Genomic DNA, 18,241 nt, shown 5'->3' with positions numbered 1-18,241 from the left:
GATAGGATCTTAAGCAGACTCTGCACTGAGTGAAGAACCCGACTTGGGGCTCAATCTCATGACCCTGAGATCATGACCTGAGCCGAAACCAAGAGTCAGATGCTTCACTGACTGAGCCCCCTAGGCGTCTTTTTGGGTTAGGGTCCACCCTAATGGCCCCATTTTAACTTAACCACTCCTCTAAAGGTCCTGTCCGGGATCCCTGGGTGGCGCAGCGGTTTGGTGCCTGCCTTTGGCCCAGGGCGCGATCCTGGAGACCCGGGATCGAATCCCACATCGGGCTCCCGGTGTATGGAGCCTGCTTCTCCCTCTGCCTGTGTCTCTGCCTCTCTCTCTCTCTGTGACTATCATAAATAAATAAAAAATTAAAAAAAAAAATTAAAGGTCCTGTCCTCAAGAAAAAAATAAAATCAAGGTCCTGTCCTCATACACAGCTACATCCTGAGGTCTGTCTGGGGGTCAGGACTTCAACAGATGGATTTCGGAGTATGCATTTTACAGCCGGAGTTGCCAAAGCTAAGAGAGGCAGAGTGCCTTGAGTGTGGCCAGGGGCTGCTGCAGGTCCATGCGTGATCCACTCCAGCGAAGTGGAAGCCCAGGTGCTGGACTCCAGTCCCTACACTCTCTCTCTCTCCACTGTCCCCTTGCTGGAGACTGGGAGTGGGAACAACAGGAAGCCACCCTGTGACCTCAGAGAGCTGCTGGGCAGACCCTCCTTGGCTGGCAGACAGGATGTGGGCCCTTCAGGAAGGGGCAGCCTGTTGCTGATTTGGGTGGGCTTCCTGCTGGCATGGCTCATGGCTTCCTGACCCTCACCCCACCAGCTGCATTTCTCATTTCATCAGCCAGTGCAATCTCAGGGACCCCAGGGTTTTCCAGGGGCTAACGCGGAGTGTGGGGGGGTGGCGGGGGGGCAGGGGGTCAGGCATGCTCTCACTTGCTTTGAAGAGTCAGCCAGCTCCAGCCCTACCCTTAGTACCTGTCATGTATGGAGAAAGCTGCAGGAGAGTTTGTTGGTGGTCCCAGCTCTGACACATCAGTCCCCAGAGGCACTGGCCAGGGAGCCACAGCCTGGCTGCTGCTGACAGTGGGTTCCTCCCTCAGGGCATCATATCAGGATGCCCACATACTGGTTAGCAAGGGACCTGTGCCCTTGCTATGATGAGGCCCTGCTGGGCAGAAGGGGAGGAAGAGAAGCTTCTGTTAGGTGAGAAGTCAAGACTTCCCACTCCTGTTGGTTTGACCAGGTGCAGATCCTTCCTTAGAAGCCCAACGAAGCCTGGCCTTGTAGCGTGACCTTAGAGGCACAGTTTGCCTAATGCCAGGACCTCCCACCCCTCCCAGGCCTGGGTAGTAATCAGTTCACAGTTCACCAAACACTTGATTCCTCCTCCAGGCAAAGGGCTGCATCAGAAAACCAGATTGTGTGTTTTTTAAAAATAAAGTCTCTGTCTTTCCTGAGCTTGTAGTTATTATGACATGGATACCTATGACCTGGAACTTTATTTTTGCATCCAGGTAGACTGTAAGCAGACCTGTAGAAAAAGCCTCAGGCTAGGTGCTGTGGCAGAGGAAGGAAGGAGAAGGAAGAAGAGAGGAGATCTGGGAAGGCCCCTTGGAGGAGGTGGTATTGAAGGCACAAGCTTTGAATGGAGTGTAGACATTTGGCTTACTGTTCAGGGCCTGGAGGAGAGGGGGAATCTGGGTGGGGGACACACAGAAGTAAGGCCTGGAAACCAGACTGCGCTAGGGGCCACCCCAGGTACGGCAGGCAGTGTTCTGTGATCCAGTTCACAGTTCTTCTGGCATCTGGGCTAAGAGTTCAGGTTCTGCCACCAGCTCAGTGACCTGAGCCTGGCCACGCCTGGTGTCCAGCTGCCCCTCCACCTTGCAGGCTGGCATCAGATACCATTTGCATCCTTCCTTTTCCTACGTGCCCAGATGCATTTGCTACCAGCTGGTTCCTTGGTCAAGGTCAGTGAAATCAGAGCTGCTCAACCTGGCTGCACAGGACTGAGGAACTTGAAAAAAATCCAGTGCCTGAGCTGTGCCCCCAGACCACCAACATCACATCTTAGGGGGTGGGATGTACACACGAGTATTTGCTTTTTTAAGTGTCCTGGATGATTCCAATGTGCCGCCAACTTTGAGACCTCATGATCTAGCTGCCCTAAGGGGCACCAGTAGGATGCTGTGGGAAGGGACACATAGCTCTGGCTCCAGCACATAGCAGCTAACATTGGGCTTTTGTTTGTAAACCATGCAATGAGGGTAATTCTGTTACGTGAATTGCATCCAGGGTCTGGCCCATGGTCTGTGTTCGGTGAATGCTCGCGTCCTCATCCTCTCTTCCCCTCCATCTCCCCCCTCAGAGATAAGCAAGGTCAGTTATGTAAACTGCCAGGCTCCTGGCAGTGGGCACCAGATAAATATGTATTGCATGTTTTGCAGGCCTCCTACTGTTTATGGATCATGTTTTATTCATGCACGTATGATGCAGAATGTTCCTTCTAAGGGGAGAAATTTCTGCCTGCAGATTCCAACACGGAAGAATACATTTGTATAAATTGAGGGCACTGAAGGCAAGTGGGTGATGAGAAAAGCAACACTCGGACTGAGGTTTTAGTTGTCAGGAAGGGGAGGACAGGGACGTTTGAGGCAGCGCTCTCTCTTTTTTGGGCCAGCACTGCCCTCTAGTGGGAAGAAGCCACAGCCAGCCCGAGCTTCCTCCACTGCCCACTTGAGGGGACCATCCACCGTTAAAATTACAGAATCCAGCCAAAGAGACTGAGACACATGTCTACGGGAGACCAGCCATGCAGGCCTCCCTTCTTGGGCTCATCATCCCTGAGATGGAAGGAAAATTCTAGAAAGCATCTACTACGTTCCAGGCACCAGAAGCTTTGCATGCATTGCATCTCATTTTCCTTGTTCTGCAAGGTAGTTATTCTTATTCCTAGACTCAGAATCGGGAAATGAGTCATTCAGAAATTGAGAAGCATAACCAGGATCCCAGGCTAGGTCTGGTGGATTTCAAGAGCTTCATTGCTGTACCATCATGTCCTGACTCTTCTGTCTCTAAGAACTTAGATGATCCTAGAGGTCTGAGTTCAAACTTAACCTCTACCATGTAGAAGCTGTGTAGCATCAAGACAATTGACTAACCTCTCTGAGCATCTGTTTTCATCAGAAGGGGTAGAGACTTGAAAGTGATTGCCTCAAGATGGTATGATAATAGTAAATTGTTCTGCTTTCTGAATCTGTTTCTTTTTTAATCAGACAAAAGCAAAGGATTGATGAGACCACTTTCCTTTCAAAAGAAGATGAAGCGCTCACCTGCATGTACTAGTCCAATAAGATACTGCTGGAGAGAATGTCTCATTTTCTCCAAATTGTATCAAGTGACTCTCAGGAACCCTTCAGAGAAAACCAGACTTCCCCTGAAGTGATCTTTCATTCTGTCAAGCCCAGAGCCTTCAGTTCCGCCCTTCCCCTGCCCTGCTCAGTGCTCACAGTCACTGCTAAGAAGTCATTGCTGTCACATGAGATCACCATGTCCTTGGGTGCCCTCCCTCATGGCCAGGAAGGGATCTTGAGCCAGGTCTGGGTTCTGGGCACTGTGGTTCCAGAGCGTATTAGCTTTTTCTTCCCTATCCCCGTGAGAGCAGCAGAGAAATGCCTGGCCCTTGAAATCCCTATCTATCTGTACCTTAAATAATACTTAGAGAATTCTATTCTTAAAAATACTCTAGAAAATTTTATAATTTGTTTCCACGCTTTCTGTTCGGAGACATGTGTTGTATATTTCTTTTAATAATTCTTAAAAAATTAACTTCTATATGGGGCCAGACGGGGAAGGAATATCTAAATGAATTATCAGTGTTCCTGTCTGGGTGGTACGAGAGATGGTGGTTTGTGCCATCTTCTTTATAATAATAATAGCAAATTTTATTAAGCACGTCCTATATGCTGGGTGCTATGGAAAGCCCTGGACATGCACTGATCACTTACACTTTGAAACAACCTTGTGGGGTAGGTACCATTATGATCCCCGGCCTCAGGTGAGAGCATGGAGGCCCAGAGAAAGTCAGTCCCTTTCCCAAGCTCACACAGCTACCAAGTGCCAACTCTGGCCAGTTCCAGGCTCTGTGTTCTTGGCCACTATGTGGGGTGTTTCTCCATCCCCTCTATAGTCTCACAGCACTCTTCAGTAAGTATGTGTTTCTTTTCAAATGAGAAGAGTTTTTTTGTTTGTTTGTTTGTTTGTTTTTTTTTTGCATTAATCTGTCTGGTCTCACCAATGCAAAAACACACTGGAAGAAACACATTTTGAATACAGTAATGTCCAAAAGGAAACAGGCGAAAGAAGTGTTTTTGTTATATGATTTTGTATTTTCCATATTCAGTTAAGCATCTCCCACCTAAATTAACCAAAAAAGTAAAACTCAGCAAGCAGAAAAGAAAATCCTGCTACTGGCTGGTCCTATGAGAAGAATAGCTGACAGCTAATGTTTTTTGAGAACATCGGTGTTCCAGGAACTTACCTGGAGCATTTTTTTGTGCACACAAGCATTTGACCCTCAGAGGCCCCCAAGAAGGGAGGGGGTTGTTGTGAGCCCATGTTATGGAGGTGCAGCTGAGGTGCAGATAGCATTTATACTATGCTCTCAGACACACAGATGCCAGGGGAGGCCAACACTGTCCTTTCCAGGTGCCATCCTCATTACTTTCCATGGGCGGGGTGGGGGGGATGTGGGCTGGTGGTGGAGAGGGATGGTCATGCAGTCTTTCTGAGAGCAGGGCAGGGGAACGGCGGAGCTGTGGGCTCTGGGCTTGACACAATGAAAGATCACTTCAGGGGAAGTCTTTGGTTTTCTCTGAGGGTTCCTGAGATTCCCTTGATTCACTTTGAGAAAATGAGTATTTGTATATAGGTACCTATGTTACAAATGCATAGATATGTCAGAAATGTAGCAGTCATGTCTTTGTGCAGAAAACATTATACTTTAACAGATTGTTGTGAAACAAGCATTCATATAACCTGTAAACAGACCAGGCACAAAAGTAGCACCCCAGAACCACCCCTGCCCCACCCCCCTGCTGCCTCCCTCCATGCCTTGTCTCCTTCTGGATCATAATTTGTACAATATTCATTTCCCTGTTTTTGTTTTTACTCTACCTCATTATATATCGCTAACTAGTTTAATTTTACTGCTCCGAGTTCTGGATAAGTGCAGTCACCCCAGTATGCATCCTCCCCTGTGTTCTTTTGCTCGGCATTGTCTGTTGGAAGGCTCATCCATGTTGTCAATGATTTGTTTTGTTTGCTTGTACAGTGATTGCAGAGTATGGATAGTTGGTTTCTCTGTTCCACTATTGGTGGGTATGGGATGGTCTCCAGTTCCATACGAGCATTCTTGAATGTGTCTCCCAGGATGTGTCAGACTTTCTGTAGGTATTTCCCTAGGAATTGTGGGTCATCTTGAGTTTTCCAGATACTGTCAAAGTTTTGTCAAAGGGATTGTCCAGTTTACGCTCCTACCAGCAGCGTGCAAGAGTCCCAGATGCCCCATATCCTTGCCAAGAGTTGGTATGGTCAAAACTCTTTAACCAGCTGAAAAGGTTAAGGACATTTTATTGGGTTGTAATGCACAAATCCCTGAATTCTCAGGAGGTTGAATATCTTGTCCTAGTCCGTTATTCATTTGAATTCCTTCTTTTGTGAAGTACCTGTTAAGATTTCTGTCCCCTTTTCAACTGCTTTGTCTTTTTTTCATGAATTTGTAGCAGTTTTTATATAGTCTAGACATGAGCTCTCTGATTCTTGTCTGCGTTTTTTGAGGATGTATGTTATACATATATTTTCCCACATTTTCACGTTGTCAGTGGGCTCTGGGTGAATCTGATGAATAACCTTCTTAATTTCAATGTAGACCAATTTATCCAGCTTTTCTTATAATGACTAGTGCTTTCTTTGTTTAGTTTAAGAAATCTTTCCCTACTTCCTACATCAAGACAGTGATTTTGTCTGTTATCTTTCAGAAGCTTTATTGCTTTGCTTTTCACACAGGTCTCTGATCTGCCTGGAATTGATTTTTGCATGTGTTGTGAGTCTGGCTCCCCGCCACCCCCCCCCACTGTAATTCTGAGTTGTCCCAGCACCATTTATGGAAAGATCATCTTTTCCCCTTGCTGCTTTGTATGCACACTTTGCTATAAATCAGCTGTCCACATAAGTGTGGCTCTGTTTCTGGGCTTGCTCTTCTGCTTTTATCGGTATATTCATTATTCCTTAAGCCAGAAACTCCCTGTCTTCATCATTACAGCTTTAAAAAGAAGACCTGGAAATAAAATACAAAGAAGTCCTGATATTCAGCAGGGCAAGTCTTGATTCTTCTTCTTCTTCAAAGGTATCTAGGCTACTCTTGGCCTTCTAATTTGTATAAATAAATTAGAATCAGTGTGTCACATTACACAAACACAAAAAATGTTTTAATGCTTTTATTAATTATCATGTATCAGTAATATAATTAAGTTGACTCATTTTCCCTGGGCCAGCACATTCTAAATTGAAGTCTCCATTTGGATTTTCCAAATTCTTCGGCTTCTACACATCTGGCCAGACCCATTCGGTCCTTTGAGTCCTCTTGGCTCATCGTATGTCGAAGGAGGCATTTGGATGGGAGGGTCCCCAACACTGAGAGAGACGCGTGCAGAGCATGCTGTCCAGGGAAATAGCAGGATGGGGGCTGAGCTCGGGCATGGTGACAGCCAGTGTTTGCTTTCCTGCACCTTTCTGCAGCTAGGGAACTAACTTTTTGTTACACTAGGCCAATCTAGGAATAGAAAGAAGAGTAGAGCACCATCTCTGTCTCATAGGGCTTGGGGTCTCTTCCCAGCTTCTCTGACTGTGGCCCAGTCGACACCAGCACTGAAAAATGTCCCACAAAAAAATGTTTCATGGTCAAGTAATTAAAGAACTTCATTCAATGTCCTGTTCTTAGAGAGTCACATGGATATTCATGGTTGCAAGATCTGAGAATTTACTCTAATTTGATTAATAATTACATTAGATTCCCATTGCTGCTATAATGAGTTACCACAAATTTTGTGGCTTAAAATAATGCAAATATATGATCTGATAGTTCTAGAGGTCAGAAGTCTGCAGTGGGTTTCACCGAGCTAAAATCAAGGTGTTGGCAGGGCTGTCGTCCTCTGGAGGATCCTCTCTGGAAGGGAGAATCCATCTTCTTGCCTTTTCCAGCTTTAAGAGGCGGTCCTTGTTCCTGGGCTCATAACCTCTTCCTCCATCTTCAAAGCCAGCAGTGGCTGGTCACGTCCTGCTCAGGATGCCATGTCTCTGGTTGTGTCATCTCCTTCTCTGACTCTGTCTCTTCTTTCGCCTTCCACATTTACGGGATCCGTGTGATTGGGTCTTTGGGGATAATCAGTATAATCCCTTTAAGTCAACTGATGAGCCACCTTAATTCCATCTTAGCCTTAATTCTCTTTTGTCATTTAAGCTAGCAGGCACAGATTCTAAAGATTAGGACAGGTGTGTCTTTGGGGGCCATTAGTCTGCTTCCCATACAGTGGGCCCAGCTTGGTAGCACATCTGACACCGTGCCGTGTGTTACATCTAAGACTTGGTGCCCCGCAAGGTCTTTCTGTAGCCCTACACCACCATGCACTCTCCTCTCTGGTACTACCCCTGAGTACAGCATGGCAGGTTGGCTAGTTTATGGCCTTTCTTCCACAACACAAACTCCACAGGAAAAATCCCCAGCAGGGAATTTTGTCTGTTTTGTTCATGCTGTGTCCCAGCTGATAGCACAGTGCCTGGCACTCATAGGTGCCATTATGTATTTTGAATGATTACAAATGGCTGAAAGTCTCTCCAGGATGGCAGCAAGCTTCTTGAGAACAAAATCCTTGTCCAGTTCATCTGTTCTTCCCCGGTGTCCAAGGATGGCCAGTGCTAATCTGCAGTTTTGGTGACAAGTTTGTACCAGAAGTTCTCAAACTTTCTTAGTTCACTGTGCCTTTAGTATCTCTTCCCCGCCACCCCCCGCCTTTAAGAGAGGAGAGGAAGAGAGGGATAGAAAATCTTAAGTAGATTCCACACCCAACACAGAACCCAAATGCAGGGCTCAATCTCACAACCCTGAGATCTTGACCTGAGCTGAAATCAAGAGCCGGACGCTCAACCCACTGAGCCATGCAGGAGCCACTTGCCCTTAGTATCTTAATTATATTTTTCACAGAGCCCCAAGTCTAAAAGAAATACCTAGCAATGCTGTTTATCAAGCAGTTAAGTTCAAACTACTTAGTAAATGTCTGAAAAAATAATACACATAAATTAAAAGAAAAAACATTTTATTTTTAATATTTTCTGTGTCTCAATTTGTAAGCCCCGTTGCCCCTCCCCTCCAGTGTTCCTGAGTCCGGCGGGCAGCAGGGGGCAGCACCGGGCCATGAAGCACCTCCTCTCCTGTCCCGGAGGTGCCTACTATTTGACACCAGGAGTGTGGATTTTCGTGGTGGACAGTCTTTTTCCTGTCTGTTTGGGCACAACATGTGCATTGGTTCATTAAACAAGCACAAGATCACAGCCTAGGAGGGTGAATCAAAAGGAGAGCAAGGAAACACATTCAGAAGTCCATTGCCAGGTATTTCTTTTAGACTCGGGGCTCTGTGAAAAATATAATTAAGATACTAAGGGCAAGTGGCGCCTGCATGGCTCAGTGGGTTGAGAGTCCGGCTCTTGATTTCAGCTTAGGTCACGATCTTGGGGTTGTAAAACAAAACAAAACAAAACAAAACAAAACAAAACAAAAACAAGATCTCGGGGTTGTGAGATTGAGCCCTGCATTGGGTTCTGTGCTGGGTGTGGAATCTGCTTAAGATTCTCTCTCCCTGAGCAGCCCGGGTGGCTCAGTGGTTTAGCGCTGCCTTCCATGGAGTCCTGGGATCAAGTCCCACGTCAGGCTCCCTGCAATGGGGCACGCTTCTCCCTCTGCCTGTGTCTCTGCCTCTCTCTCTCTCTCTGTCTCTCATGAATAAATACATAAAATCTTAAAAAAAAAAAAGATTCTTTCTCCCTTTCTCCCTCCCCTCTCTAAGATCATGGCCTGCCTCCTAACCTCTCGGGGGAACAACCTCCCCTCAAAGCCCAGGGGTGTGCTCTGCCATACTGCTTTATTTGAGTTGTTTTCCTAAGATCTTGCTGAGGTAGAAAAAGGGTGTTTCCTGATGCTTGAAGACCCCCTCCACCATCTCTACTGGATTGTTCCTTGGAAAAGATACGAGAATTCATTGTTGCTAGAGCTTTCCTTAACATCTCTCCGAGAGGAGCTGCTTAGAAAGAAGCTTGCGTGGCTCGGGTGGTTGAATGTCTGACTTTGGTTTTCAACTCAGGTTGTGATCTCATGGGTTTTGAGATCGAGCCTCTTGTCAGGCTCTCTGCTCAGTGAGGAGTCTGCTTGAGGGGCTCTACCTCTCCTCCTCTCCCTACTCATTTTCTCTCTCTCTCAAAGAAAAACAAAATAAAACAAAAACTGCTGCCAGAGATTTCAGCCCTTCATACAAAGATACACGTGTTCTGTATCTTTCATTGGTTTTTGGAATTGGGCCCTATCAGGTTTCTCTGGTTTTGGGGGAGAACTTCATCTTGTTAAAATGGAAAGCCCCAATCCAACAGCTTGGAAACCCTTGTCTTCTCCTCCAGGAACCAGAATGAGAGATGTTCTTGGCTGATGGAGAAGCTTCCTTGGGGCATGGCATCTCACGGTAGGCCTCTGCCTGCCCGAGCTGCCAGAAAGGATGGCTGGCCTGTGTGGGTCCCATGGGGCTCCTGCATGCAGCCGAGCTTGACAGATGCCCCTTTTTCTGTGTCAGAGCTGGTACAAGGGCAGGAGGCCCAGGACCTGGGGTCCCCAGCTCTTCCAGGATGCTTGGACTGTCCACACTTTCTACTGCCCCCAGGTGAGGGAGGTGGTAACAGTACAATCTCCACAACTTCTTCAGCACATCAGCTGTTTCTTCCAAAGATACTAAAAGCTTAGTCCTTTGACTTGTTAAATATTGGCTATAATTTGTGTTACTCAATCTGGAGGTGATGCATCGGTGATTATTACATTGATTGGGGGTTTTATTTGGCAGGAAAGAAGGCATATTATTATGAGTTGGGGTTGCTGGCGTTGGGGGGCGGTTCGAGCGGCTGCTGGAATATTAATGGGGAATCAGCAAGGTCATTGTAGTACCCATGGCAGGAGAATTGTGTTCCTGTCCCCTTTGTCCCTTCCTCTGAAACTGCCTGAGCAGATAGGTTGCTTGCTGAGCCATCTTTAGAGTACCAGTAGCTGACCAGTCACTCCCCTCAGCCTATAGACCGGACAGGAGAACATGGCTGGCTTCACAGTTTTGCCCTGAAGCAGAAATCCCTTTAGGCTATGTTGGGTGCTGCTCTTGTCTTAGACACCCCCAGTCCTTGCCCCACCCCTGCCCCCTGGATCTTCCTCAGCATCTCTTTCTGCTTCGTTTTTGGGGCCAAGAGTAGCTCTGATCCCCAGCCCTACCATGCTAAGGACCACATCCTGTAATTCTAGTCCATATCTAAGAGATCCTCATATTCTAGAACTGTCCAGTGATACCCCCAACTTAACTTCCTTGGTTTGGTTATCTTAATCTAAGTTGTGACATACCAGAGTCCGTGTTCTAATAAAAATAGATATTGCTTTTCTTGAGATTGTTAGAAACAGGAATAATTGTGGGATTGGGGGTCTCTGGGCAGCTATGGGAACAGATATTTTTTGAGACTCTAGAAATTCTAGATTGTTCCAAATCAGAATAGGATTTCACTGAGAGTGGATTCTACTCCAAATCCATGATCTAAACCATCCTCTTTTCATTCTTTCTTCTATCAAACAACATTCCTTGTAAGCTGTCTTCAAGTGATTGATTGCTTTGGGGCCTAGGTTTCTGTCTATTAACTAGGAAGACATGGCTTCCTTTGCCAAGCATTTATAGACCAGTTGAGCTTCTGTTTATACTTCTCCTCACCTCCAAGTCATTGAGCTCTGGAAGGCCAAGATTCTTAACTGGTTCAGTGCTGAGTCTCCGTTCCCAAGACTGTTTCTTGGCACATAGAAGAAGCTTGATAGGGCAGCCCGGGTGGCTCAGCGGTTTAGCGTCTGCCTTCGGCCCAGGGCGTGATCCTGGAGACCCGGAATCGAGTCCCACATCGGGCTCCCTGCATGAGGCCTGCTTCTCCCTCTGCCTGTGTCTCTGCGCCTCTCTCTCTCTCTTTCTCTCTGTCTCTGTGTCTCTCACGAATAAATAAATAAGATCACTTTTTTAAAAACTTGATAAATATTGATTGATTGATTGATTGATTGATTATTTGAGTGGTTCCTGTTGATATCGCCAAGGGAAATCAGAATAAGTTAGTCTACACCTTTAGGCAGACCAGAAGTACCCTCCACTGACTCAGATTCCCTTTGGTTGAATTCATCTCCAACCTTATTCTTCATGCACCCTCATGGACCTGTTAACACCTCTCTTTTGGGCTGTATGCTGGGGTTGAAGGGAGCCATATACTGTTTGTCCTCACCGGCAGCCAGCTTCTTGCAGGAAGGGCCCCTTCTTCACTCCTGTTTTTATTCTCAGGGCCTTGGGAACTGTCATTGCTCATGGAATTTTCTATCAAACCAAAATTTAGTTACATAGATGCAGCCTGTGTGTTTTAGTTTGGACTCAGTACTTTTCCAGAATGAATAAAAGGGGTTGTTCAAAATCCCACATATTATGTCCACCTGTTCGTGCCTATTACCATCTTCTCAAGTCCTGTAATAAAGGTTAAGTCTTGAACGACTATTAAGACAATAGATAGCAACTCCAAAATATAGGAGGGAGATCTGCAGAATTCAAATTAATAAAACATCTATTTAAATGTTCTCAAAGCATACCATTATGTCAACTCTGTTTTTTGCTAAATTTAATGCCCATAAACATTTCATTACATTTGAAAATAATTTGTGGCTTTGACTTTTCTCACTTCACAGCAATTCCTGAATTTGTACAATGAGTGCTGAGAAATCTTAGCCAACCATAAATTAAATGAATTGCATAAATCCAAATAGATATGAAAGCAAAATTATAAAAAAATCATTTCAAAAATGTTTAGGACAGAAACAACTTAATACAGACGTGGGTGTATTTTAATATGGTTGATACGGTATGGGACAGAGTCCTCTAAAAAAATACCTGCATTCAGGGCCCACAGATATTTCAGAGCAACTTCCCTCAAACTGTAGAATTCCTTCATAACAATGCTTCAGCACTAGCTTTTCCCCTCTAGGATTTTTAGACTAATTCCTGTAATGTCATTTGTATAATCTGATTTCTCATCTGATCAATGTGAAATATAACAGCCTTGATCTTTGACTGTTTTGCTCATTGAATGGCTTCTGCCTTTTTTTCTTTTTTAATCTAATCTCTGTCTCATCTTCTTCTTTCAGGAATCCTGTTCACGATGCTGGTATTTGGACCAGCCTGTGGATTTATCCTGGGCTCTTTCTGTACCAAAATCTACGTGGATGCTGTCTTTATTGACACAAGTAAGGAGTATATCTCAATTTCTTACCACCACCCCCAAGTATGCCCACCATTATAAGGAACCTTCAGCCTTTGGGTTCTAAAGCCCTCCTTCTAAGGGGTATCCTTGGGACTTTGATCCAGCAGTGGGCTAGTTAACCTAGGCTAGGTGTTGCAGTGGTAACACACAGTTCCCAAACCTCAAGTGGTTTTATACAACCAAAGTTTACTTCTTGGGTGCACTGTAAAACCAGCACAGACTGGCAGTGTTGGGGAGGGTGAGACTTGGCTCATCATGGTTACTCCAGGAAATTAGGCCATGGTGAGTTGCACATTGCTTCTGGAAGCTTCTCCTCATGTTTCAGTGGCTAAAACAGAAGTCACATGGTTTATTAGTCTTCTCTTGCTGTGTAACAAAATACCCCAAACTTAGTGACTTAAAACAATACTGGGGAGGTATTTATAATATTATATCCCAGTGTATTTCTGTGGGTCTGGAATCCAGAGCAGCTTGGCTGGGTGATTCTGATTCGAGGTCCCTCATGAGGCTGTAGTCAGGGTGTTGATGTGGTCTCCACTCATCACAAAGCTCAACTGGAGGAGATCCAACTTCTAAATTCATTCCCAAGGCTGTCGACGGGCCTGGAGCAAACAACCCAAAAGAAGTGGGGAGAGAGCATCTGAGACAAGAGCCATGGTTCGTTTATAACCTTGTCTCAGAAGTGACATGTCATCCTAGGGGGTGGGATCGTGGGAGGCCATCTGAGATACTACCTGCCATATGTGGTCATGGGTTGACTGTGAGCCCCCAACAGAACGCTCTATTTCTGTGCAGTTCAGTGAGCAGAGAAGCCATGTTTCCTTTCTCTCTGAGGAAAGAGTACGGGAAGCCATCCCAACTTCTCCTCCCCATACCAATCTATTCTCAGAATCAATAAGAGCTCAGTCCCTGGCTTCTCAATCCATCATCTCCTGACAGTGCTAAATTTACTAATTCACTCCAAAGAAATAATGTGGTTTTAAATCCAATCAAGTCACTTTGTGATTCACTCCATTAATCCCACTGATATATTTACTTGTACCTAATGATGTTACAAATTTGCAAGTGGGGGGAAAGAAAAGAATCAAAGGCAGCCTTATTTACTTATTCTTTTAAAATGCTGGCTTTGTTCAGGAGGTGTGATTGGATACTGCTCTTTTGCAGCAGCTGGTTGACCCTTTGAACCCTACTCCTAGCGAGTGGGATGAGGGGTGGCCTGGTCCGGGAAACAGTGGCAGTCGGCTACCATCTTGCTTGTTTAGGCAGAAACCAGTGAAATAAGGGGATGCACCCACCCCATGCAATGGGGAAGGCTGCCTGGAAGAAGAGGCCAAGCACCCAGGCAGAACTACCCTCAGCATATTAGTAGGGGCTCCCTTGGATCAAGGCCTATGAGTTACCAGAACCTCTGAGCCAGGAACCTCAGATCATTCTCTTCCAGCCCTTTCATTGTACAGATGAGGAAACAGGTCCAAGGGGTGTATCTGTATAGAACCCAGGGCTCCTGAGTAAGCCCATGGGCATTTCCACTTCACAGCCCCTTCGTCAGGAGTCCTGCTGGGAATGAAATAGCATCTTTTCTGTATGCTGGAATGATCAAGGGGTGGGCAAGGATTTGGAGGGGCTTAGCCAGTTCATTCATGGTCCCCCTCGGTGTGCTGTTCATTCGCTTCGGGCTTTTCCCTCAGTCTGGAGTCCTGCCCACAGTCCCGGGTGGTCAGCATCTTTCTTCACCCGTCAGGGCCCTGAGTTAAGCGACATCATCTGTGGTTCTAGATCACCGGCAATTTGAAACCTCCCTGGCTGTAAGACAGATGGGCGTATTCCTGGTCCAGCTGGACATCTTGCTGATGGCAGCCCCCCGCCCCCCCAACACACACACACAAGTGAATAGCGGAAATCCCATCCAGTGGGTCTCTAAGAGAGGGAAGGATTCTCTGTGAGTCACCATCTTTTGTTTGCATCCTTGCTGAAGGTGCCCGGAGGGCTGATGCTGCTCTTTACCAGTAGAGGGCAGAAGAATATAATTTATTCTCTTGGAGAACAAGACACAGAATTCTATAGTTTCTAGCAATTTTGATGATTTCTAACCATGTGACTAAAACTTGTTGTTCTGTCTGGAATGGATCCAGGCTATATTTTGAGAAGGAGGTTCTCAATTCTTTAGGGCTCACCATCCTGTATTTTTTTCTTCACCAGGGAAGACAGAGTCCCTCTTGAGGGCTGTCCAACCTGTGAGAGGGTGTCTTGAAGCATGAATGGAAAGGGCCAGGCACACAGCGGAGAGCCGGGGAAAGGGACTGGAGAAAGCAGTGTTCTGGAACCTGCGGGCAGGCGGGCGAGGCGGGCGAGGCAGAGCCCTTGTGGTGGGGCAGATGGAGGAGGGGATGTGCCTGTGCAGCCTGGCTGCAGCTGAGGAGACAGGGTGAAAAGGGAGGCCCCAGCGAGGAAGGCTGGTTGCAGTCTTTGTGGTGGGGAGGTGGTGGGTTGTAGGAGCAGGCCAGCCATGGGATGGACGGAGCCCGCAGTTAGTCCCCCTGGGAGGACTCGGCTGGCCATGCATAGACCAAGGGTTCTGCTGCTCTACATCTGTGTCTGATCCCTGCATGGCTCCCTCATACTCCTCTTCTTTAGGATAGATGCCTCTCGTGACAGCACAGGGAAAGAATGATGGTGCTTCTGGAATTGCTTTTGTAGAATACCTTTGTAAAGCTGAGACCCGTTCAGAACAGAACCTAGAAAAAGGGAGGACTTGGTATCAGAATGTGCCCCAAATCCTCAAATCAACCATCCTTAACAGTGGGCTTATCAGAAGATTGAGAATGGCAGCCTTGAACAGACTGCTTATTAAAGTGGTGTGTAGATGGCCTCATCTGAACTTTAGAACATTCTTCTTGGGAGGGTGGGTGTTACTGTTATCCCACTTAACAGCGGAGTTCTTCTTATGCAGAGATGATGAATTCTACAGGATTCTGGTGCTGGAATCAGACCTCCATCTTATTTTTTTTAAGATTTTATTTATTCATTCATTCATGAGAGACAGAGAAAGAGGCAGAGACATAGGCAGAAGGAGAAGCAGGCTCCCTGTGGGGAGCCCGATGCAGGACTTGATCCCAGGACCCCGGGATCACACCCTAAGCCAAAGGCAGACGCTCAATGACTGAGTCTCCCAGGCATCCCCAGACATCCATTTTTATCTTAACTACACCCCTTCCAAGTTGTGCAGTCCTGGGGGCATTTCTCTGTGAGGGTCTGTGTGTGGATGACATGTGTTAATCATGCAAAGCATGTAGCATGGTGCCTGGTAGGTAGTAGGCACACGGTAAGCCAAAGATTCTCATTTCCACAGCTAGTAGGATGCAAACCCCACGCCCTTGTCTGACTCCAAACTGGGCAGTTTGTGTCCTTAGAATTTCTCCAGGACTTTTGCCAGAAGGCTGCCTCCTTCCGTGGACAAAGGCCTTGCTGAGATGACCTAACCTCATCAGCACACACAGACTCTCATCCTGAGGCAGACCCCAGCTGGCCCCTTATGGCTGCATGGCATTTGTCCCTGGAATAAGATATGTCCGTATGTTTGCTTCATGGAAAAGGTCAACCAGCCAGAAACTGCCTGCTCTGCCACTCCAGGGCTGGCTGCAGGAGTCGTCAGATTCCTTCGTGTGAGGCTAATTAGCTCAATGGCCGAGATCCTGGGCATTCCATGCTGCCCTCTTTGCTCAGCCCCTCCTTGTCCTCAGTTTCTAATTTGGTCTGTAACTTAATGATAGTTTTGGAATGCTTGAGTCTCCTAGCAAAAGTTCCAAGAAATAGATTAAACAAATAGGTAAATGGACAAAAAGAAAGAAAAGAAAAACTGCTCAGAGAGCCCAAGGCACCACTTACACATCAGCGTGGCCTGGGAGTCAGAAATAGGTGTCTCTAATTTGCTTCGATCTCCTTCTCATAGTCTTTGGGTATCCTCATGGGTTGGTTGGTTAGTTTTAAAATGGTTTGACATACATACATACATACATAAAAATGAATAAAACACAAAAAAAGGGATGCCTGGGTGGCTCAGTCTTTGAGCATCTACCTTTGGCTCAGCGTGTGATCCCGGGTTCCTGGGATCGAGTCCCACATTGGGCTCCCCACAGGGAGCCAGCTTCTCCCTCTGCCTACATCTTTGCCTCTCTCTGTGTCTGTCATGAGTAAATAAATAAAATCTTATTAAAAAAAAAAAAAAGGTTTGACTCTGTTCCCAGTGATTTTTCTTTCCTACCTACCATGGTAGTAGTCCTCAGAAATGGGAGAAAAACCCCAACCCCCTGTGTTTACACAGCCTTCAACAGAGGAAGCAAACAACTGCCAAAAGCTTGCTTGTTTTACCCAACAAAACCATGAAAACACTCCAAATGTCAGATTCTGAGACATGGCAGGGTTAGAAACATGGATCTTGCAAAGCAGAAATTCTTCGAACCAGAGACAGCTATGCAAAGGCAGGCTTGGACTGTGCCGGTCTCATGGTGGGCAGATACCTCCATCATGGTGATCCTTTAGTCTGTTTCCATGCCTGGGATGACCAAGGGGCTGATGAGTGCCTGGGTAGAGCTTAGCTGGTCAGCCCAGAGTCCCCTGAGGATGCCATGCCTTTGCTAATGCTGCTCCTTCACTCTAGGATATTGTCCCCATCCCATTCTTTTCAATGTCTTTTTGTCCTTTATGGTCCCAGTTTCATTGGCAATTAGGTACATCTAAGTAAATGATGGGTGCTTTTCATTTTTGTTCTGAGAATCTTACCACCGTCTTCATGAAAAAGTTTAACGGTAGTAATCTTCTAAGATCAAGATACTGAATAGAGCTATGTTGAAAGAAAAGTAAAGACATTTTCACCCCGTTCCCCATCTGTGCCTGAAACACTTTCACGATTCCAAGCCTGCCCAGGATCACTGTTCTTAGAGAGCATGAATTTTTATTTCCTAAGCCTTTTGTACTAGTCAGAGTTGGCTTGGTTCTGCTGCAATAACAAACACCTCCAAAAATCTTAGTTGCTTAGAATAATACTAAAGGTTCATTCCTCGTTCTTGCTGTATATACAGTGCAGTGACCCTTCATTCATCATAACCTCTCAGGGTCCATCTTAGGAGGATTTCACAATCAGGCAGAGCTTCCATGATCAAGCAGGGCAAGAAAGTGCAAGAGTCAGGCACCAGCTCATATGTAGCTCCACACAGAAGTGACGTGTATTCCCCCACTCATATTTCAGTAGCAAAATTCTGTGGCACGTGACTACACCTGAGTTCACGGTAAGGGACAGGTAAGCCTCCTTGTTCTAGAAGAGGAGATACAAATAAAGACATCAGTAGCATCTACCCCACTATTCTTTGCCAGCCAATCTAAAAAACTCTCTTTCAGCATTAGTGATACTAGGATAGTAATTGCTGACCAGTGACAATTGCAGGCAGGTGGGGAGGGATTTTCACCATCACTTCTGTGAAGGTGCCTCAGAAAATACTTTTGTCAGACTGGGTTCAAGCATTAGTCGTCTTTTTGGGAAGTGCCAAAATCAGGACTAGGAATCCACCCCCTAAGCCAACCCTGACCAGAGGGCAGCATGCTCCAAAGCTG

At 46.2% G+C, this 18,241-nt stretch overlaps 1 protein-coding gene across 2 annotated transcripts in view; it reads left to right on the top strand.

Annotated features, from left to right (window-relative positions):
• Window positions 1-18,241, top strand: part of SLCO3A1 (solute carrier organic anion transporter family member 3A1) — a 305,050-nt gene that overhangs the window by 214,192 nt on the left and 72,617 nt on the right. For both annotated transcript variants that reach the window (XM_041751583.1, XM_041751582.1), the window contains exon 3: window positions 12,519-12,617. In XM_041751583.1, coding sequence (XP_041607517.1) covers window positions 12,519-12,617 — 99 coding nt within the window. The remainder of the gene's footprint in view (window positions 1-12,518; window positions 12,618-18,241) is intronic.

This window comes from Vulpes lagopus, chromosome 4 (assembly GCF_018345385.1).
Source record: "Vulpes lagopus strain Blue_001 chromosome 4, ASM1834538v1, whole genome shotgun sequence".
Lineage (NCBI taxonomy): Eukaryota > Metazoa > Chordata > Mammalia > Carnivora > Canidae > Vulpes > Vulpes lagopus.
Note: the sequence above shows the minus strand (reverse complement) of the source record. Positions and strands in the feature narration are given on the sequence as shown.